At 27.4% G+C, this 23,315-nt stretch overlaps 1 protein-coding gene across 2 annotated transcripts in view; it reads left to right on the top strand.

The window, feature by feature from the left end:
- The window catches only part of LOC129972396 (uncharacterized), a 61,559-nt gene that overhangs the window by 19,105 nt on the left and 19,139 nt on the right, over positions 1 to 23,315 (top strand). For both annotated transcript variants that reach the window (XR_008784855.1, XM_056086521.1), the window contains exons 4-9: positions 14,488 to 14,695; positions 15,727 to 15,851; positions 16,577 to 16,672; positions 19,953 to 20,160; positions 20,547 to 20,624; positions 22,437 to 22,524. Coding sequence is in view for 1 of the 2 variants with exons in the window: in XM_056086521.1 (XP_055942496.1) it covers positions 14,488 to 14,695; positions 15,727 to 15,851; positions 16,577 to 16,672; positions 19,953 to 20,160; positions 20,547 to 20,624; positions 22,437 to 22,524 (803 nt within the window). In the remaining variant the exon portion in view is untranslated. The remainder of the gene's footprint in view (positions 1 to 14,487; positions 14,696 to 15,726; positions 15,852 to 16,576; positions 16,673 to 19,952; positions 20,161 to 20,546; positions 20,625 to 22,436; positions 22,525 to 23,315) is intronic.

Raw genomic sequence — 23,315 nt, 5'->3', positions numbered from 1 at the left:
TAATAGTCACTGGCTGTAAATAGGCAAATTCTTTGTGAAAAATACATTATTATTTTCATGACAAGACTTCTTCGAAATTTCTGCAGGGCTTCTCTGATCATGGTCACATATAAATGTATGTATGTATTCTACACCGAGTTTATAATTATATTAACATCCCATTTTAAAGTAACACTAAGGCTATTTTGGGATGGAACTCATAATTTTGAGCTGCCGTCAGATGACGAGGACGTCACCTGAGCTGGCATCTTTGTTACCAAATTTCTGCACCACATTAGCGGGAATACATTTGGCCCTGACGGATTTAACATGCACTAGACCCGCTTACACAGCGTTTCTTTGGTGAAATCAGGTCTTGAAGATGGAATTCTGTGGTCCCAAAGCCGATGCCTTACTACTAGATCCCGGCCTGAACTTTCACAGATGAGCCATCCAATAGAAAGAGGTAAAATTAGTGATGTAGAATGGAAATGAAAATTTTTATTTCCCCATACCTTCTTTACGAAGATACAAAAAATTATTCAAAGAGTTGAACTACTGCCCCGTCATTCTACCAACTTTCGCATTTGAAAGTTTTTTTTTTTTTTTTTGTTAGAGGCAAATAATTAGAAATTAAGGTTGGTAAAGTTGTATTTATATATATTTCTTCGTCATTTTTGTAAATTTCTGTTTCATGCAGTTATTTCTAAATTGCACATCTTTAAATATAGCTATTTTGACTAAAAGTTGGGGGGGGGGGATTCTAATTACTTATTTTGCCTTATTCCTGGTTTTTTAAGACAACTATATTTCAATTTTAAAATAATAAATATTCTTACTATTGTAATTAAATTTCTAATTTTGTTACAAACATTTGTGGAATGGCCGTGTTTCACTCTCTCGTATTACTCTCTAAAAAGTTGCTTTTATCAAAAAGTTTTTTAAATGGGAGATCGTCAACTAATAAGAGATTATAAAAGTATTACGGTAGGAAACTGATTTCAGTCTGATGGTTGAAATCATATATAGTTTTGTTCAATAATTTTAAATATCTGTTTTGTGGTTATTTTTCATTAATCAAATTCAGTTCTTCGTTTTGGTTAAAGTAAAATTTGAAGGCATTGCATTTCTATTTGTAATGGGAAAAAAAAAAGAAGAAAGAAGTAGAAAAGATGTCGTTTGTAGGCAAAACACTATAGTTATCTTTATCTTCCGTCCGCAATAAAAATTATTTAATGCTGACAATTTTCCATTCAGTTTTTAACTGCATTGTATTTTCTTGCATACGAAGTAAAAGAAAATGTAATCGTCAACAAATTCGAACTTGAGATTTTGTCGTTTCTCCATGTTTTAGACCTTTCGGCTTTCCCAAAACACATTTTTGGAAAATGTCTGTCTCTGAAAAAGATAATTCTAAAACGCTTTGAGCTGGACAGATGAAATTTGGTATACTGTCATTATATAAAAATTGTAGATTTCTGTCAGATTTTGAGCAAAATCCATTCTGAGGAAATCTATCTGTTCCGCTGTCCGAATATATGTTAACACGGTAACTACGAAACGAAGAGAACTTGATAAAATTCGGTACACAGATTTAATATATTTAGTGTAGATGCTCAAAAATTTTGAATGAAATCCAACAAGAAGTTGACCGTCTATCGATCTGTATTTTCAGAAACAAATAAGCGCGATAATTCAAATATGCAATGACTTAAATATACCAAATTTGGTACGGGATTTTGTAACTACAAGTGTACTTCTATGTCAAATTTCTGTTTCAATCGAGTGTTTAAAGCGCGTTTAAAATACAAATTCGATTTTTGGATACTATTAACCACATTCCAGAGATTTATCGTTAAAAAAACTGGCCTAGGATCGCACTATAGTTTTAGTAAATTCACGCCCAAGATTCTTTTTTCGTAACTATTGTAGCCAGTGCCATGCAATGCATTCTCTGGGATAACACCTGCATAAATGAGTATGAGAGAAAGTATTAGGGAGTAATAACTAGTCTGATACTTTGGAGATCGCGTGGTGCTAGCTTTTACTTTAATACCTACTCTTAATTTTAGTAAAATATAACTGGCACTGGCAGAAATTTAAAATTTCTGGTTAATACTAACAATTTTAACAGATTAAATTTTAAGAGTTGACTATCTAAAAGGTCCTTTGACCTTGGACCTTTGATCTAATACTTGGTGTAGCGGTATATGTAGACTTTTAATATCAACTTCTACTGAGAAACCGTATTTCTATAATTGTAAAATTAAGACAATGCTCGAGTAAATTTTCATGGGGCAAGATGCAGCATACACTCAACGTGTTTGAAAATGATAATATTTTTTGAAAATCTTTTTGGTTGAACTACTTTATTGGTGCGACTGCCCAGGATGGGTCCTGATTTTCCTCAGAATTCCATTCCAATCTGTCCTGTTCTTGGCTAAGGTTTTCCAATTATTCTTTTTCCAGGCAGTCAATCCACTTAAATTTTGACCTCTCTCTTTTTTGAGTGCTAAATAATTTAGCCAAAAAGATTTTTTAGTGGCTTTTTTTTTTTTGTTATTCAATCCTATTAAGTGTCTTGCCCATTGAATTTCCTGTATTGCAGTAATTATTAATTTATGGTTCTTTATATAGTTCCTAAATTTCCAAGTTGGTTCGTCTGCTCTAGTTTTGGTTGAATTTATTTATTTTTATTTTTGACTTCATTCAGATTTTGTAATCCGTTTTAATAATGATAAACAGGGGGAAAAATCCTTGAAAGAGTTCAAAACTCTGGAGTTAGAAAGTTAGCAGAAAGTGCCTGTTATCATATTTTCAAAGTATGACCATGAAGCCAGTGTACTAAAATATATATTCATACAATGAAAATTGTCCAACATATCAAGCGAAATAAAATCTTATTCTTTGATCCCAAACCAGAAAACAATCATAAAAATAGAGAGAGATATATGATATATGAACTAGGCGCATTAAGAATTTGAATGTGCTACTAATATGTGAGATAATATTAAACTGAGCATTAAAAGAAATTGCAACATTATAAGATATATTTATTTAATTTGGTTATCTCACAAAGATATAGTACTTTAGCATTAGTCTTTCGGTAATTTTTCTCAGGTAATATTTGTCATTATATTTATTCAAATACCCTACCGTCCCAATAAACGTCTTATGTTCTTTGGGAGCCTGAGTTGGCCAATACATTAATCAACAAATAAAATGTTGGTAAAATTGTATGAGCATCTCCTATTCCTGAACTCAGAAAAAAATAAATAAATAAAACTGGACCCGCCTTCGGGGAGTCGAGAGTTTCGTACGGAGTGTAGAGGGGAACGTCGATTTTTTGGGGAGAAGTCGCTGACGGCTTCTTAGTGTTTGATTGCTTTTCTATAAGCGTTTTATGGCTTGCACTTTACCACCCATGTAGAGAAGCTAGTTGGGGGGGGGGGGGGCTGTCTCCTGTCTGACATGATTGAACTGGATGTCTTCTTGCGGTATTCACGGTTATTTCAAAAATAAAAAGGAGATATTGCAGCACTGCGTTGGATACTGTGTCCGAGATCTCTGGCAATTTTGCTTCAGAAAATTGACCATTGGCTTGAAAATAATATTTACGATGATTTATCCTACTATATTTCTTAAAAAAAGAAAACTGTGTCAATTTATTTGATCAAACTCTAGCAAATGAATGATTAAATATAAATGAGTAAAAATATAACATTTGTAATCTTTCAATTTTTACGCTATTTAAGATCATGCATTTTAATATTTCATTTACATTATTTACTCCTACGCCAAAAACGACAAAAAAAAAAAAAAAAAAAAAAAAGACGATATGTTTAATTGTGTTTTTATAGGCCTTGTCTTTTTTAGAGTTTTTAAATTGAGAATACGAGCTCAATATCTATTCCTTGAGCTTTTTGAACCCAAGGAATAGATATCATGGAGTTATAAATTTATTATTTTGTTCTTCGTGACTTGTGGGCCTTTGGAGAATTTTTATTTGAAACTTTTTTATGGAATCCATTTCACTAAAAATTCGTAATAATTTTTTTTCTTGATAATATTTAGTTTTGGAAATAGTTGCATAAGAAAATAATTGCAGTTTGAACTAATCTGTACACTAATAGGCAAATTTCCCTAGTACTGCTATCATCTAAAATTTGAAAACAAAAATTTTTACGCCATTTGCAGTTTTCAGACGATACCGCATATCAGATTTCTCTTATATAGTTTTCAGTGTTTTTTACATGTTTCAGTTATCGTGTTCGTAGACAGACACAGTTTCGACACCCATTTTCAAGGTCTCCACATTTCAAGGTCTGAAATGTGGAGATTCATCAAAACTTCCGGATTGAAATGTTTGTCGATTACATTCTTTCTCTTTCTTCAGTTGATGTAGAAAGTGAACATTGTATAAATTCATTCATATTTATTTAACTACACGAAACTGTTTAATGGAAAACATCTCCTGAATTTTTTTGTGTTAAACATAGAATTAAGTGAGTTGCGTATAATAGGCTATACACGTTATTTTTTGATTGTGGAAACGAAAGCTATGAGATTTGATTGATTTTTCATTGTGTAATTACTTACAATTTAGCTAATTATAAATAGGATTTTTCAGGACTTGATTTTGGAAGCTTTTTAATGGAAGTTCTTTTTTTTTTTGCGTGGAATTTTTATTGAAATATAGCAGTGAAAATTCAGTCAATCGAACAGTTTCAATAAAGCAGCTGATAAATGCAAGTGCATTCCTGCAACCTAATTTCCCAAATGTAGCGGTTGTTTTCTTCCCTCTACTACAACAGTATTTTGGCGCATTTTACATTTAGTTTTATAGAAGTTAAAGATTATCAAGTAAGCAGATCTTTGGTTAGTCGAATTCAACATTTTATACATGAATAAAATTATTAGCGGTTAAAAAAAATTATAGACTTTATGCAAAACTTCTCTTATCTCACTTGTTATGTTTCAGGGCTACCTTGTTCATATACACATGGGCAAACAGACAAAAGTTCACTGTTCGATGAATTTATTCCAAAATTAAATACAAGTTTATAGTTTTGATGTAAAGATCATGTGGTAAAAGTTACTTATCTAGTTTGCTCAGTTTTAGTTTCTCATATACAAAACAATGAGAAAGTACTGTAATTAAAAAAAAAAATGAACTTGAAACTTTGACGAATCTCCATGGTTTAGGCATCTAAGTTCGGGAAACACAATTTTGACATCCGATTGTTTTTTGATGAAGATAACTGAAAAATGTTTTGAGCTGGATGGATGAAATTTGGTATGTTGTGTTTACACCAAATTGATAAACATTTGTCAGAACAATCTTTTTAAAGAAAGTTTGTCTTTCCGACTGTTCGAATATTTACTAACTCGAGACCAAACGAAGAAAGCTAGATGGATAAAATTCGGTACATATATTTATCTATATATTAGACACCTGCCAAATGAAACGCTTATCAACCATATCTCGAGTAAAATCGGCGAGAGGTTGACCATCTGCCGATCTGTACTTTCAGAAACATGTAAACGCGATAACTCAAAAACGCAATGACTTAAATATATTAAATTTGGTTTATGATTTTGTGTCTGCAATCTTGGTTTTGTTCCGAATTTTGTTTTCATTCAGCGTGTCTAAAACAAAAATTCATCTTCATTAAAGAGTATGCACGAAAGTTTTGACAAACAATTCCCGTTGGTTGAATTGTTGCTTTCTCATGTTTTTTTTTTTTTTTTGGGGGGGGGGGAGTATCTGAAATATAGAGATTCTCCAAAATCTCGAGATAGAATTTTTTTGACGATTACAATACTTTCTTTTTCGATACTATGTATTCTAGAAATGCAATAAATGTAAATCATAGTGTTGTAAGAATATTGAATTAGAATAAGACAGAAAATATATTGTTTTGAAGAAATAAAATTTTTTAAAACTTGCAAATTATAATTGCTATTCCAAATTCTGATGTGAAGGTGCTCGTGACCACTTTGACTTTGTCACAGCACGGAACTCCAAAACATGAGGACGTCGTCGTTTTCTGATTGGAAATGATTATCTTTTAAATACTCTATCATATTGATTCAAAGTATAAGGGTTATCGCATTTTTTTTTTTATTTCAAGTACATTTTTTACACTTTTTTGAAAGTCTAAAATTAATAGCATTTTAAATTATTTGAATAACGTAGCAGAAAATTCAAATCAGTATTTGTGAAATGATAGCGGATAATGCATTAATCTACAATTCTGTCAACAGAGGTTAGTTACCTGTAGTCTAATGTTAAAGTGTGCATTTATGTATTCCTGAAGATGATCTATTTTTGATTATTAATACGTGAAAATAATTGAATAAATTTGTGATTTTGGAATTTTTCATAAAAATAATGTCTTTTTAAAGTTCAAATTTTTAAATGTAAATTTTACATGATTTATTGTATTCATTTGTTTGAATCTTTAATTTTATCTATCATCTTACACAATAGTATTCGTTATGTTTAAAAATTTCAATTGAAAACAACATTATCTGATAACTTTAATTTGAAATTTTTAGTATGAAATGCAAGAAGTTGCTGACAACTTTTTAAAAATTTTATAACTAATTAAACGGGCGAATTAACTGGTGACTGATGATGGCTAGTTAAAAATAAAAGGCTTTTCGTCAAGTTTGTGGTTTTTATTTTATGTGTCAGATTTACATTTGCTGTGCTAAATATATTTTATATTCATTTTTTTATAAAATAATTCTTTAATTTTTTAAAATTATATCTTATTGTTGAATTTCGAACTATATTATGAGATGATCATAATAAAGAATAATACAATGCATGCGCCAATTCTTAATTTTTTTTTTTAGTAGGACTTAGAGTAGACTCGGGTAGAATGAGTTTCCGTATTATATGAATTCTTGTAATGAGATTGAAAAATTGTGACTAGTTCCCCCTACTGCGCTATAAATAACCCTTGTAGTGAATTTAAAATTTTCACAGTATTGATTTTTTTTTTTTGTTTAGAAAAACAAATGTGTTTATCTTGTTACTCTAGGAATAGTAAGGCTGACAATTTCAAACAATAGTATCTTACTAACAACCTTCCCAATTACAAATTAGAGACAAGCTTGAATTTGCGTAAATTTGTCCGATAATACATGTCTCATATAACTCGATTTTATATTATGTAGAACAAATCCTTTGTGTCGTATAAGACTCCGTTGCATTTCTTAAAAAGTAAGACAAATTTTATGGGTTTAAGAATGGAACTCTTGGGGAATATAGAGTTGCTGAATTTTTAAAAATTATCGTATGTATAATCAAAATAAATATGTTTTGGGGATAACTCTATCAAATATAAAATTTGATGATTTTGCTTTAAATAAAAATTTGGATTCTCGTTTTTAGGTTAAATCTGAATTTTTAGAACTGGTTTTGATCTGAAACCGATGGGAGATAATGGTCTTATAATCCCGAAATCTTTTAAAGTGTCCTTGTAATAATTTCAATGTTCAAGCATAGTACAAAATAATAATAATAAACTGCATTTAAAACATCTTATAAAAATTTAAGAAACAACCATGCAAAATCTATTGTTTGTCAAATTTTGTTAGTTCTTTATTCATTTATTAGATTTTCATATAGCATTTATCTATTAGTGGTTGTGGGGAAAATTTTCATTTCGAAAAGGGTTAACGAACTTGTTTTTAATCCAAAAAGAAGTTGTAAGTGCAAAAAGCTAAATAAACCTCTGGGTTATGTTGAAATATTCAAATTTCCGTAATTCAAAGCTCTCATATTGCAGTTAAAGTGGCACTTTTCTGTCTTACTACAGGCCATGACTGTTTGCCCGCATACTTAGTATTGACAGGCTTTGTGACTCTCCCTTATGCTCTATGTGCAGACAACATCAAACTTTTGATGCTACTCATCTTAATTCGCGCTCTGCACTTATGTTTTTAAACTGTAAAGTTCAGATATATTGGAAGGCTAGAAATCTAATGACATCATAGCCAATCTTCTGGGCATTTGTAATAAATAAATAAATATTGCAGTTAAAAGATGTTATTTTGGTAAAAGTAAAACATTCGTATACTTTCGATGAATTAAAAAAATGATAAAAAACTTGTGGAAATTTTGCCTAAGCCAGACGTGTATCTACCGATTCCGACTAATAAATTCCTCTTGACATGGTCATAATTTGTTTGTCAACCGAAGAAATTGTTCTGGTTATTTTTCTTTAGACGAGAACAACATTCCTGTGTGGCAAAATCGTTTTGTGGCTGTTTTGATGGCCGTGAGAAAACTAGAGACGAATGGTTTCGTAATTGTTGCGTCTGCACTTTCTGACCTCCTCCAGCCATCGGTTACGCCTTCAGAGGCAGCAAGTGCTAAGTGTGGGGATCAGTGGTCATTGTAATTTTTTATGACCGTCACGTCACCGTTCCCCCTTTTTCGGACGCAGGGCATAACTTCGTTGCTTCTTGAGCATGTAAGTGGATAATTGGAAGCTTTTGCCGCATGTTTTATCTTTTTACTATCCCTTTTGTCCCGTGGTTTGTTGCACGTTGGTGGTCTTTATCGCCCACTATTCTTGTGCCATCACCATTCGATTCGTATTGTTAGTCGTTATTTGTTACTTGTACAGCGGGACATTTTATGTGGCTGTAGGGATGACCAAAAGATTTCTTTGTGGGTGAGATAGTGTTGGCATAGTATTGGAAAGTGAAAAAATCGCCATCCTCGAGAAATTTCAAAATAGATTTTAGTTTTTATCCCGCCAGAACATTTCTCTTACTTTTTTGAAATTATGAAAATTACGCAGTTGGCTCGGAGAAATTGTACTTGATAAAATGTGAAGAAAATTACATTTCATAAAAAACAGTTATTGCTTAAAAGTACAGTTAATAAAATATGAGAAAGTAATTTTCGGAAAAAAAATTTTCTCTTTTGGAAATCTTTTAAATTAAGGAACAGCGATAAATCCCTGTATTTCTGATGTATGTATTTGTGAGAAGAGCATCTCTTTCCTGTTCAAAATTGCTTTCGTTTGTCTAAATGTTAATGAACTCCAGAATAAAAAATATTATTGTCTCATCTTGAATCAGAATTATTCAGAATCTTGAAATGATTATACAATTTTTAGTATCACCAGTATTTAAGATTGCTTTGTGCGATGTTTTGAACAAGAGTTTTCATAATTTTCTTAATAATTAGTGAATTTACAAATGTTTGATTCATTGCTTGAGTCTACCTCCTGCATTCGATTGATGATCTCATTTAATTTATTTATTCTCTAATTCTTTTATTTATTTATTCTGGTCTAATTTATTCTCCGTCAATAATTTATTTACTTTCATCAATCTATTTTTCAGTTCCAATCTTTTCATTTGAGATTTGTAGCTCAAGTAAGACAAATTATCAAATTTGTTCTCTTCTAAGAAAGGCTAGCGTAATTTGAGCTTTAAAGGTTCGAACATATTTTTCCTGTGGTTCTTGAAGTGCTAGTGGTCAATAAATAAATGACTTTGAATGGCAGCTATTGAGAAATTGGAATTTTTGGGTTGAAAAATGGATTCTTTATACTATATTTTTGCAGATTTCGAAGAAATTGAGTCCGCATTTTCGTAGGTTCGAATCTAATACTCCTTTTATTCGGATTGGAAATATTTCTGTTTTTCATTAATAAAAAGCATATGCTTTTTACAAATTATCTCAAAAATCTCCTAATGACCAAATATTTGTGAGCAGAATTTGAAATTCTTACAAGTGATGATACTATGACAAAGGTAAAGGTTACATTTATCACTTATTAATTCAGCCTTTTGACGGCTACTTGATGTAGGTGTAATTTATGGTAAAGTAAAAATATATTTAATGATAGCAATCGAAGGAATTTGGACTTCCGTGTAAATAAACACATTTTTTTACAAGTATTTGTCATAATTTTAATGTAAAAATCCTTTATATAAAATATTATTCTACGCAAAAAAAAAAAAAAAAGAAAAAAAATCATTATCAGCAATTTTATTTTTTAGTTATGCGAATTTTATTTGCCTCAAGTAATTTTTAATCCTAATATTTTTTCGGAAAATCACGGATTTCTAATAATTGATAAAAAAAATCTCAAAAAGTTATTTTCAAATTTTATTAGTAATTTTTACTGACTGCAAAATTTCATTAAAAATTGTGAGTGACAAATCGGAGGTTATTAAAGAAAACGAGTCAAAATATTTATATTTTGATTCGATGTGAGAATATTAAATATCTATAGTTTTTAATTAATAAAAAGTTATTTAAATGATTATTTCGAAACAAGCTACCTTAGTACTTGTGATCGAAGTCTGAAATAAATCTATTCATTCAGTTGGATTTCTGTAACGTGCAAATTATTTTTATACTATCGCTTTTATTTATACAGATAAAACAGCTAAATTTGGAAATTTTGTGGAAAATTTTTTTTAATTAAGAAAAAGAAAATGTTTCGAACTGGGATATCTTAAATGTTTTCATTCGTAATTTCTTTGCTGTTGGAAAAAATGAAATCAAATATATTTTTATCAAAAAAAAAAAAAATTGTTGCTAAATTAGATACTAAATCGGAAATAATATTTGCAAAAAAATCGATTATAATTTTTTAAAAATTTTTTAGTTTATCTTTTAAATTAAGGAGATTTGAATATTTGTACTTACATATGCTGGAATTTAAAAACAAACAAAATAACCCTTAAATAAGCTTTTTTTTTTTTATTTAACTGTATACCTCAAATTATAAAGCCTTGTTCTAAATTAATATTGTTCTTTTATCTACGTTAAAAAAAAATCCTGTTATGATTAAAATGTGATCAAAATAACAATCTTAATTTTGATGAATAACATATATATATATATATATATATTCTTTCTGAACTATTTAATGTGTTGTTTTCAAATAAAAAAAATGTGTTGTCGTGTTGTTTTTAAAATAAAAAATGTGATATAAAGTATCTAACAACCATATATATTATAAAATAACTAAAGGACGACATAAATAACTAAAAGCATGATAATTTTATATCCATGCCAAATGTTCAACCAAAAATTAAATTAATGTGAAAAACCAATATCTATCTCCATTATTTCAAAAGTGTCGAATTCAAATGTTAACAAATATTTATATCGGAAACACAATGTATAAAATAATAAGGACAATTTTAACCCCTTAAATATTATGCGCTGCCTTTAATCATCGTACCCAATTTTTTTTCTTTCTAAAAAAACTGAAAATAAAATTGAAGCGCTAATGGTTGTTAGTATCATCAGAGTACATATTGAAAATGTTATTAAATAATATTCAGAATGTATACATAATAGCACGAATACTAACAAAAAATAAAAATAAATTAATGTTTTTCACTTGTGGCTATACATTCTTTTTATATTGTTTGTTCGATAGAGAAGGCCTTATTTTATTCGTGAGTGTTTAATTGAAATTTGTTGTTTGTTAAATAAGGCATTTGTTTGTATTTTTCATTGCCTACAATTTGTTTTTCTCAACCAAAATCTTGTGTTGCCGATTGATAACGACCTGTTTCTTAGCCATAAACCTTATTTAATATTAAAATATGGCTTTTTAAACATTTCTTCCATGAATTAATTAAGAAATATAAGTAGTCAATTGAAAAAATCGTGCATTTAAGAATCCTATGCAATTTCTTCTTGCTGCCTGACATCTACTTTATGTTAGCATCTTTCATTTGAGGGATGTCGTGTTTTTAGCGATTAATTTTTAAATTCATGCAAGGAATGTCAGTAATACTGGATCTCATAGACGATTTATTTTCTTTCGTGAATGAAAATAATTTTCTCGCACGAATAAGTGCTTCCAAACATAGATAAATAAATTTTAATTCCAATTTTCAAGTTATGGCTAGTAAATTTAGGTACAATTCTGGCATCCTAATTTCACTGAATTTTGCTATCGGCTATGTATGATTAGGAATTTAAAAACTAAGTTCCATCATTTTTTAAAACATTTTTTTATACAGTACCATTTTTGTTTGGCCTCGAATGTATTCGTTGTTTTCCGCTTATTTGACGCACCTATATCATCTGATATAATCATTAAAAAACATTTTTGATAATTCGCTTGTAATTAATTTTCAGCATAAATTATGGTTATGCATAATTATTGTTATGATTTTGGATAAATATGTGTCACTTTAGCACCATTTCTGAATGCTAGAAATAAATGGAGTTATGAAATGTCTATCAATTTTTCCAACGAACCGTATCCTCAATTATCATTCAGTTAGATGGTTCAAATTCATATTTTAAAGTTAAAAAAATAGATTTTTATAAATGGACTACACATTGAAAACTAAATATATAAATCTATACCTTTTACTTTATAAAATGTTTTCATTTTTTATATTTCTCTCTTTTTCGATTTTCGCACCAATCATTTAAATTAATATTTATATGAATAACATTTATATTATTTGATAATTAATAATTTTAAAATAGTTAGATACTAAACTGAGAAGAAATCGTTTCCATAAAAATAGCTTGACTAACATGAAAACTCGTATATTTGGCGTCATTATTTTATGGCGACATTGAAAGAAAGAAACGATAACTTTTTATTTTTGCTACCCTTTCTGTGGTAACCTAAGCAAGTCCGCGGGGTAACTCTTTTGTTGACATGTGTATCCAATCAAAGGACTACAATGAATGGTCAATGGGTATTGCGCTTGTATGATTGGTCAGAGATTTTTGAGATCCTCTTTGAAGAGGTGTTTTTTTCTCATTCCTAATCTTGTCCAGTTGCGAATCGGTATATGATATTACTCTCTCTCTATCTTATTAAATTTGGATTATGCACTTCAATTTATATCATAGAAATTGGTAAGAATTCGATTCTGTTTTAACTTTTTATCTGTTTATTGGAATTTTGAACCTTCTTTTTCTTTGGCGTTTTAAAGAAATAGTACTCCAAATTGAAAGTAGTGCGGTTTATATTATTTTAGTGATTTATTAATATTGAAAATATATCCATTCATTAACTCCGAAATTATATTTATTTTTCAATAAATTATAAGTTTAATTTTAGAGGCCAAAATTTATTCCCCTCTTTTTTAATTCATTTTCTGTTTAATTTTAATTCTGCTTCTACTTTTCAATTTCATAAATATTATTACATAAAAACTGTTTCAAAGTATTTGATGGAGACTAATTTTTGAATTGAATTTAAATTTCGAACCAGAATTGTACCTCTTGCTGTGTTATTTATTTTGAACTTTTATACGTATTTTTCTGAGAAAGAGAAGAATAATTTGATTAGGTAATTCAAGTCGGGACTGTATTTGCTCTGAAATGTTTGCAAAAGAATAATAGCTTAGCTATTTTATTAATGTTTTATTTTCCTTATTTTTTAAATTTTTTTTAATTCACCTTTAACAGTTGCAAATAAATTTTATATAAAAAGCCTCGATAAAAAATATCGTTGGTTTTTTTAATTGAAATTTTTAAATATAATTTTTAAATTTTAAGTTTTTTTTACGGATAACTTATTTATTAATGTAGGTTTCATACTAGTTGAAGAAAAAAAAAAAAAAGAATGTTAGCAGCAGAAGGATTATTTAATTTTTAGTTGAGAAAGAGATGCTGCCAAAAGAAATAATATATGGGTTTTTTTTTAGGGTGATTTCTTTTAACATATTTATACATACGATTTGACACCACAAGAAAATCATTTATATTTGAAATTTTAAAATGAATTTACTTCTTTACTTGATTTGTATTTAATTGAGCTTATACAAATTTCTGCTTATTTACAAGTTTGCTTATCCTTTTTTTGCTGATATGCATTTTGCATTTTTTTTTTATTTCAAACTTCGTGGTAATTTTAAAGGGACTAATAAAAACATGAAATAAATTCTTTACACGAGAAAAGTTTCTGTTTTTCGTTTTTCTTTAATACAGTACCTCTTTTGCGTTTCTCAAAGGACCAGAGGGATAGCGGGGTAAACCAGGAAAAAATGTAAATTATGGGTAAAAAAATTTAAAAAAAAAAAAAAAAACCAATAAAAATAAATTAGAATCTTTGGAAGTGTGAGGGCATGAAGGAGAAGTTGATGAAAATCCAGAATTGCACACTGCTTGGTGCAATTTTCAAAATCGCCAACATAGCGCGTTCTCGCATCTTATCTCCTGGAGTTGAAACCTCTCCAAATGATACTATACAAGGGTATCGAAAAACGGGCCGAATAAATTGGAGATTAAGCACAAAAGGATTTTAAATGCCAAGGAAAATTTTGAGGCAAGGAATGTAAATGCAGAGTAACACTGCTTATAAATATTTTCTTTTCATGCATTCTAGTTGAATAGACAATACTATGCCCATAACTGTATAAGACATTTAATTTTCAGTTTGCTTAAGAATTTCAGCATCAGTACATAACCTAGAAAAATAAAAGCAATAAATTTTACTTATACAATAAACAATAAGTAAAAATATTTTTGTTTTTCAGATTGGAAAATTATGAATACTTTCTTAAGAGAGTTGTTAATAAAATTTGGATTACAAAAGAAACTCTAGAAGATAATCCATTGAAAGAAGACCCAAATTTTGAAAATCTCACGCCTTTAACGAAGTTGAATATTGTGTATTCATTGTGTTTGCATCTCCTGGATAAAGCAACAGATTCAAGATCAAAGTGGAGAGATCAAATTTCAAAGGTAAATTTTATCAATATTTGCAAAATTATTTTTTTAGAAAGAATCATTGAAATGAAAACAGAACCATTAAACAACCATAATTTGAGCATGAAAATGAATACTCCTAATCATTTATCTAGAAGAATCTCTGTATTATAGTTCTTGTAATTTAAATTCAGTGTTACTGTATTCATTTTTTATTAAAAAAAAAGACTATTGAAGAGAATATGGTCTTTCCATTACTCAACTCATAGTGCCATTTTAATGTATTTACTGAATATATTAAGATTTAAACCAACTTATTGTTGTGAAGTGTACATTAATTCTGCATTTTAGCCAATTTTGTTTAAGACTTCTTTGCAAAAATTATTTTCAATTTTTATTCTTTGCAAATTTTATGAAACATTAAAGAAGTGTTTATTTATGATGACATTTTATTGAATTGATCATATAAAAATTATAGAATGTCAAAAGTTATTGCTGGCTGTATTACACATTTCACAGGAAAAACAAGTAAAAACATGCCTTTATGTATTTAATATGATTGTATTGTTTGTAAGATTTAGAAAGACATAAAGAATTCTTGACTATACAAATTGTTTGTTTTATAGTCAATAATAGTTAAAAACAACTCTAAACTCTTGATACATATTATTAACAAGATATATGTATTATATAAATATAGTTGGGAAACAATTATCATTGATTATTTTTTTATGATAGATACTGATGGGTGCTTAATGGTATGTTATGATGAGGCTGATTAATCATATTAACCATAAATTAAGGCATTGATAATACCACAGTTATTTATATATATATATATATATATATAATAAATATTAATATATATATATATAATAGAAAGAAATTTCATATTTAATTATTTGTTATACTATTTATCCATTTAATTTTATTGATAATATGTTTCTGAGTAGATTCAAGAAAAAAAATTCCTACAAAAATAAAATTTTTTGTCTGATTTTGGAAAAGGCTTGTCTGTTTGTATATATATATAAGGTTAACATTAATTGGTTTGCTTCCTGTTTTAGATGGATAGTGACTTGTTAAGAGTCCAGCCTTTAGGCTCTGATGATGACGGTAATGAATACTGGTACTTCTATGGTACCAGATTGTATAAGCAAGAGCCAGCTAAAGAGAGAAAAATAAAAGATTGGTGTGTATTAATTTTTGGTTTATTTCTCCATTCATATGCATTTATCTTGTATTAATGTCTGAAATTAATGTGTTGATTTTTTATTAATTAATTTGGTTTTTAAAGGTATAATTTTTATTAGCTATAATTTGTTTTTATTTGTTTTTATTTTAAATTATTCCATGTTTGTTAAGATAGAGTTTTGTAATTAAATTTTCTCTAATTTTTTTTGAATACTGATATATTCTTGAAGTTAATTCACTATTTTAATATTTTCAGAAATTAATAGTCTATTAATTGATTAATTTCACCTTGATTTTAGTTCCATACTATCGAAGACACCTTGTAATGAATTTGAAAAAAATTGAGTTCATAATGTCTATAATGATGAATCATTAAAATAAAAAATAAAATGAATAAATAAATAAATAAAAATTTTATTTTTTTAACATTATTAAGAGGACGTTTTTTAAAAAGATGTTTTGTTGAATTTATTCATAATTTGTAGTAAACAAATGTTGATGAATTCTTGTGATCGATACAGAATGGGCATGTTGGTTGTTGAATTTTCTTCAATCTTTTTTTTCTGGTATTCAATCAGAAAATTGGTATTTTCTTTATATGATTTATTTTTACGAATGCATACATTTTAATTTTAAAACTTAGCATTTGAAGTGTATTCAAAAATGTGAAAAAAATTGTACCTGGTTTTGCATAGAAATTTAATGATAATTTTCTTTATTTAGGGAGGAGGAATGGAATACACAGAAGAATACCTGCTTGGGCAAGAGAGGTCGGGGTAGACCTAGAAAAATCAAACCTAGAAAATCAGATGGAGAAAGGTTAGTTTTTAAAAATTTTCGTGTTTAATAGAATCCCTACAATAAGCATTAATTTTTATATTTTGATTATAAAGTTTGTAAAAAAATATATGCAAATCACTATCATGATTTTCAAAACTTGTTGAAAACTAATATTATGTAAATTTTTTGAGATCCAGTATTGGCTCTTTTTCTCATTTTACAATTTTTATATATTACATTTTTTTAGTTTATCTCAATATCTGTTTCCATTTTTTGTCCATGCATATCATATGTTTGTTGTTGGAATTATTGCATTCTTGGCTTTTTCTTTTGAATGTACTTTCCATTGCATGAGAATACCCATTCTGTTTAAACTTCCAAAATTTGACAGAACTTAGATTTCTTATTGCACAGATGGGTATTCTCTCTTATATTTCTTGCACAGATTTCTAGCTGCAGTCTGGCTCTTTATCTGGCATACTGTTTTAAAAGGAACATAAATCAAATTAGAGGAAAAATCAATACAGTATCATTTTAATAATAAACATGATGTAAAATAAAACAAAAACCATTAAAAAGGTGCTTGAATGTAGGATTCTATTTATATCCTTAAATTAAAAGTTCTTTAAAACTGTTTTTTATAAATATTTTATAATATATCTGTATATATTTTATCTATTAAAATTTTTTTAAATTTAAAGATCATTAAGTATTTTTTAAATTCTAAACATTATTTTTATATTAGTGGTGGAATTCAGCAAAACCAAATAATTTAAAATGCTGTTGAATAGCTTAAAATGCTGTTGAATTGAATTCTGAGTGTAAATTTCTCTCCCATCATGATAAATATATTGTAAGATATGCAATTATTTGCTAAGTTCACATTTTCTGAAAATGCCTGTTCATGCATGACCTTGTGACAAATCCTTAATTTCAAGATAACATTTACAGATGACTCAGATCTAAAAAATTCCATTAATCTTCACATCTCCTTCCCTCAAAGCATTTTATGCTGTTCAGTAGAAAACAGTTTTTAGAAATTAATGCAATGTCAAAAATAATGGAAGGTTTAATTTTTTAATTCATCATTGCTAATTGATATATTATTATAATTATTTTGATTATTGTTGTTTATTGAATCAATGAGATTATCACTTTTTTTTCCTCTATATTCTTTGAAGCTAAGATCCATCTCCATAACTTACTGAATTGGTGAAATGTAATTTTAACAATAATGAAATACATTTTTTTTTTTTTTTTAAATTATGTACAAAACTTATTCTACATGCTGGCACAATACTACCTGTTTCAACAGCTGTAAATTTTTTCTTTGTTTTATGTCATAGAGTATATCACTTTTAGTATATAATAGGAAAAAAAAAAAAGATATAAAAAGGATATATCATCCGAGATATAGAATCGATTCTAGAGTCTTCTGAAAAGGCAGACTTTAATTATAATCTTGCATATGTTTAATAAAGGAGATATGACTTTATATTATGAAAGTTGCTTAATTAGACATCTTGTGAACAAAATATTTGCTTCCTAGAAAAGTTACAGATTATAGAAAATTAGTTTGTGTAAATTCTGATAGTATTTCCTTAGAATTTATGTGATAAATAAAATCTGTAATTTTCCAGAAAAATAATAATATATTCCAGAATATATTATATAAATATTTTCCAGAATAATACCATAATTTTAAAATACAGATGAATTTGATGATAGAACACATCTATGATAGTTAGTTTCAAACACAAATAATAAGCATTCTACTTGTGAAAAGATATTATTTTCATATCCAATTCTGAGAATGGAATGAATTTATATTGACAGAAAGAACCAAAATATCAATTTATTAGGAATCAGGAATTAGAATGTTATTGCGTTTACTCGAAAAATAATTTATATAATTCAAACTGCAGCTTGAAATAATTATAATCCTTAAAAATATATGGCCATTTGTAAAATGCTACATTAGTAAAAATTATAACATCTTAAATGTCAATAAAAATGTAATGTATATAGTCCATTATTCATAGATATTATTTTCCTATTTGCCATGAGATTTTTTATAACCAAATATCTAGGTTTATGGCAGTCACTGTAACAAGTTTTGTTTGTGAAGATTTATTTGAATTGAAGGAATTCACCAGAAGTCTGGGGTTTATTTATTGTGGCTGCTAATTTGAGCCACTTAGGTTGCTTTGTTAATTTTATTAAATTTTTTCATGTTAATCAGATTCAGGTTTTTCAGGCATTTCATTGTTTATTTATTGCTTCTTTAATCTTGAACTTTTTTAAAAATGCTTTTTCAATTCAACAAAAGCAGGAACTTGAAAATTGCATGCATGTAAAATTAGTCATACTTTGCAGTGTTTTTCCCTGTGAATCATTCCTTTACTAAAGAATATTGATATTCATTAAAAAGAAAAGCTCATTTTTCACAATAGTATTTGAAGTGACAGTTCTTGAGAGGGGTTTTCTTTGTAATAATGGGTTTCTTTTTCAAATCAAGGAAAATGGTTAGCTGGTCCTTTGGAATACTATCTGAAGTAAACATTAGCATATTTTTTAGTAGAAATAATTTAAAGCAATATTTAAAATAAAATTTGAAAAATAGCATTATTTGGGCTTCTCTTTAATTTGGTGCTTATGGTCCATACTTGAATGTACAATTGGAATTATTTTAAAAATCTGAATATTTTTACAAATAAACTTTGAGAAGTTAACCATGTTTTAGAAAGTATATGCATGTTGAAATTAACTTGCAAATCAAAATTTAGTTATAACCTAAGACATAATTCAGTGAATACTTTTGAATAAATTTATTTCCTCTCTCTATATATACACACACACACGAATATGACTTAAAAAGATTCTTGTACTTACAAATATTTATAAATGTGCAAAATATATAATTCTCTTGCAGATGATTGAAAAAATTTACTATAATATATATATTTTTTTTACTGCTGTAACTTGAAATGCCATCATCTCAATAAATACTTTTTTGTACCATAATTTATTTACAGTGGATTTATTCATCTTGAATCCAGTAATGTGCATTCCAAAACTAGGAAAATTAGTTACTGTTTATTACAATATTTATGTTATTATTGTTATTAGAGATTTCACTGTTGTGGTTAGAAATTTTACTGTTTCAAAAATGCCTACAAATAAGTAGAATTAAAGGCTTTAAAAATAAGTATCAAGAATGGGAAAAGTGGTTCAGGAACTTAATGAGTTAAAAGATTTTCATGGACTTTTTTTTTTTTTCATATGGTAGTATAAAGGCTAATATCTTTTTTCTTTGAAGTGAGGATTCTGAAGAGGCACTTGCTAACAGAAGTAAATATTTGAATCTTGGAGAAAAGTCTCGGTGGTCTGTTGTTTGTAACACCCTTGATGATTGGGTAGAATTTGCTGAAAAATTGAAAGACAGTGAATCTAAATGTGAAAGAGCACTTTTTCGTACTATCACTGACAATTTTTTACCTGTTATAAATGAAGCCTATCAAGCAAAGGTGAGTTGATATTTGCTAACTTAAATGAAATAGATTTTTTTTTTCAGTTATTCACTTTCTTCTTAGTACGCTAGAATTTGTATATTTGTGTATTTCCTACAGCAATGCACTGTTACAATATTTTGTAAGTTTCATTATAAGTTAACTGATTGATCAAATTAAATTTTTATTCTATATGAAGTGGTAAATTGGAGAGAAAAAAATTCTATCAGATTTCTTAATATTATGAATGAATGAATTATGAATTAAAAACTAAAATGAGGAAATTTATTTTTAAAAAATTCTTCTTTTCTGTACATAAATTAATGTATGTCTTTAAGCATGGTTTTTAGAAAATTTACTATGCTATATTAAAAAAAATGTAATTTATTGAAAAATTATTTTAGGAAAAAAAATTGCAACAAAAGCTTCGTGATTTGATGCCAAAGATAAACTTTACAAGGGAATCTCGAAAAAGAAGAGTTGTAAGTACTTTTTTGCATTATAGCTTTTTCTTATAAGCTGGAACTATAACTTTAATTCCAACATTAACAATCTTCTTCAATTAATATAATTTTTCTTTAGGTTATATAGGTAAGAATAAAACAAACAGAAAATTGTTCAACTCTCTAGAGACTTTCCAATCCAAAATGTCTTCTCTTTGGAGGATAAATAGCTATTCTTATAGAGATTGTTCTCCCTCCTGCCTTCAGTATCATTTTTTGGTTGAATATTTGTAGTAATTCGTAGCTGTTTTTTTCGCAGCATAATTTTCAGCTGTTTTATTAAGTTGAAGACTGGCTATGGAATAATAATAAATTTTCTCTACTCTATTATTATTCTATATGATTTTATTTGGGGCTCAATCCTTTTGTTAAAAAGAGACTTGACTTATATAAAATGCAAAGAATTTCAAGTAATGAAGAATATAAATAATTGCATATAAGTAGGTTAATTAATCATTTTTCATCTTTGTAATTATTATGGCTGCATTTAAATCTGAACTCTGCTTTTCAGAATAAAATATTTTCTCAACTGCATTATAAACCTGGATTATTATATGCACTTATAATGATTTTATTGGATTAAACATTTTTCAAGATTTATAATAAATATCTTGCTAGCCTATCTTGCTCTTGAGATAGGCTAGCAAAAAATCAAAGCAAGAAAGATGGATTTAATTTTTGGTAATAATGCTAATAAACAGGTTTTGATTATTCTTATTTTTATTTTAATTATACTATAAACATTTTATGCAAATATATTAGAAAATAATTTTTTGTAATATAAAAAAATGGAAGCTATTGCACAATGAATTTTATTTTTTAGTTCTAGATCTGTAAATCTGTATAAATTTGAGCAATAATTACTAATAAAATAACTGAAAAAATTAATTTTCAAATTATTTAATTAAAGTAAATTAGTTAAAAAATTTATGTATTTCAAGTCAAAATGTAATAATTTTATTAAATGAATATCAAATTACCTGTAATTATTTCAATAAAAGCTAAAGAATGTAAATTTTTCAAATATATAACTTTAAACTTTGCAAAGTTTAAATTTAAGCTACTATATAAACTGCCATTACTTATTATAAAGATAGTGAATATCTTTAGCTTATTAGAAAAATATTATAATACCATATTAATAATGATTAATTTGGTTGATATTATGTTTTTAAACTCACAAATTTTTATTTTATTTTTGCTATAGATTTTGTATTTTAAATGAAGAGAAATTAGATTATAAAATTATGCCACTTTCATTTTAGCTTTATTTTAAGCATACATTAGCAAGTTAAGCTTTTTGATTATTAGAATTTTGGAAATTTTTTGATTTGCTTGCTTGGTTGATTTACTTATTAAAAAATAAACTAATTTAAACGGTTTGTAAAATTTTTTGTATGTTTTTTGCATTTTAAGCTCTGTCTATATTTTAATTATCTATTTTTTTTTATCATTAATTCAATAACTGAATGGTAGGTAGCACAAGGATGATTTTCTACTTCCTTAATTACATAATAAATTTATTTTTCAACATATTTTCATTCTATGCTTTCTTTTTTGTTATTTGCTTAATATTAGTTAATGTGTAATTATAGTTTATTTTAGTTGTTATTTAGTCAGCAATTCATGATGATTTATGCATCATTTTATGCATGTTGGTCTTTACTGTTTACAAGGGCTTACTACTTTGCCTTTAAAAATTTCATTCTTGCTTTAAAGATGCCCAGCACTGATGAGGTATCAACATATGCTGAAATTTCTGAAGTGTTGTATTATTCTTTTATCTTTCAGAAAGCAATCTCTCGCAGTCCTGAGATTGATTATGAAAACAGGGAATATTTAACTAGGAGTAGAGAACATCGACTGAAGGAAAGAAATCGTATGTATTTCTCAAATTTAAAATGTCTTTTTTCACACTTTAATTAGATTATGTTAAGAAAATGACATTTTGAAGTCATTCCCCCCCCCCTTCTCACTTGCTGTTGTCGAGGGTTCTGAAATTTTCTGAGTAAATTCAATAATTTTAACAAAACTTTGATTCCCTATAATTGGTAGTAAATTTAAAGGAAAATTATTACAGGATTCATTAATATATATAATAATAAATTGCAGAATGCAGTAAGAATTAAAATAATAAAAACAGAATATTTTTTTTAAAGCATGGAATTGAATTTGTTCTGTTTCTTTTTTTCCCCCCTTGCTATATATATATATATATATATATTTGAAAGGTATTATTTAATTGCCATATTTAAGTCAAACGAGTTTATAGATTTTATAAATTCTATAAAATTTAGGTTTCCAAAATATCACTCCCATATTTAATCCATACTGATTTAAATATGTTTGAATCAATATGGATAAATATAAAAGTTCATAAATTTTTGGTTTAACCCTTTCTAGGGCCATGGGAAATATGTTTCCCACCAAATTTTTCAATCTTTGTATGAAATTAAGTTGGTTGGCATAAGTTCTGACAAATTTTTTTAGTAAGTCAGAAACTTAGATGCTTCAGTTCTTTATCTCAGACCAAATGACGTGTCTTGATTTGTTACTTAATTATTAATTAATCAAATTAAATTTATCTAATAAGTTAAATGAATACCATGAATGAATTATTGTAATTTCATGCCTAAGAATATTTTAACATAATATGACTAGAAAAAAATG

This window comes from Argiope bruennichi, chromosome 6, assembly GCF_947563725.1.
Source record: "Argiope bruennichi chromosome 6, qqArgBrue1.1, whole genome shotgun sequence".
NCBI lineage: Eukaryota > Metazoa > Arthropoda > Arachnida > Araneae > Araneidae > Argiope > Argiope bruennichi.
This window is presented reverse-complemented; position numbering and strand designations above follow the sequence as displayed.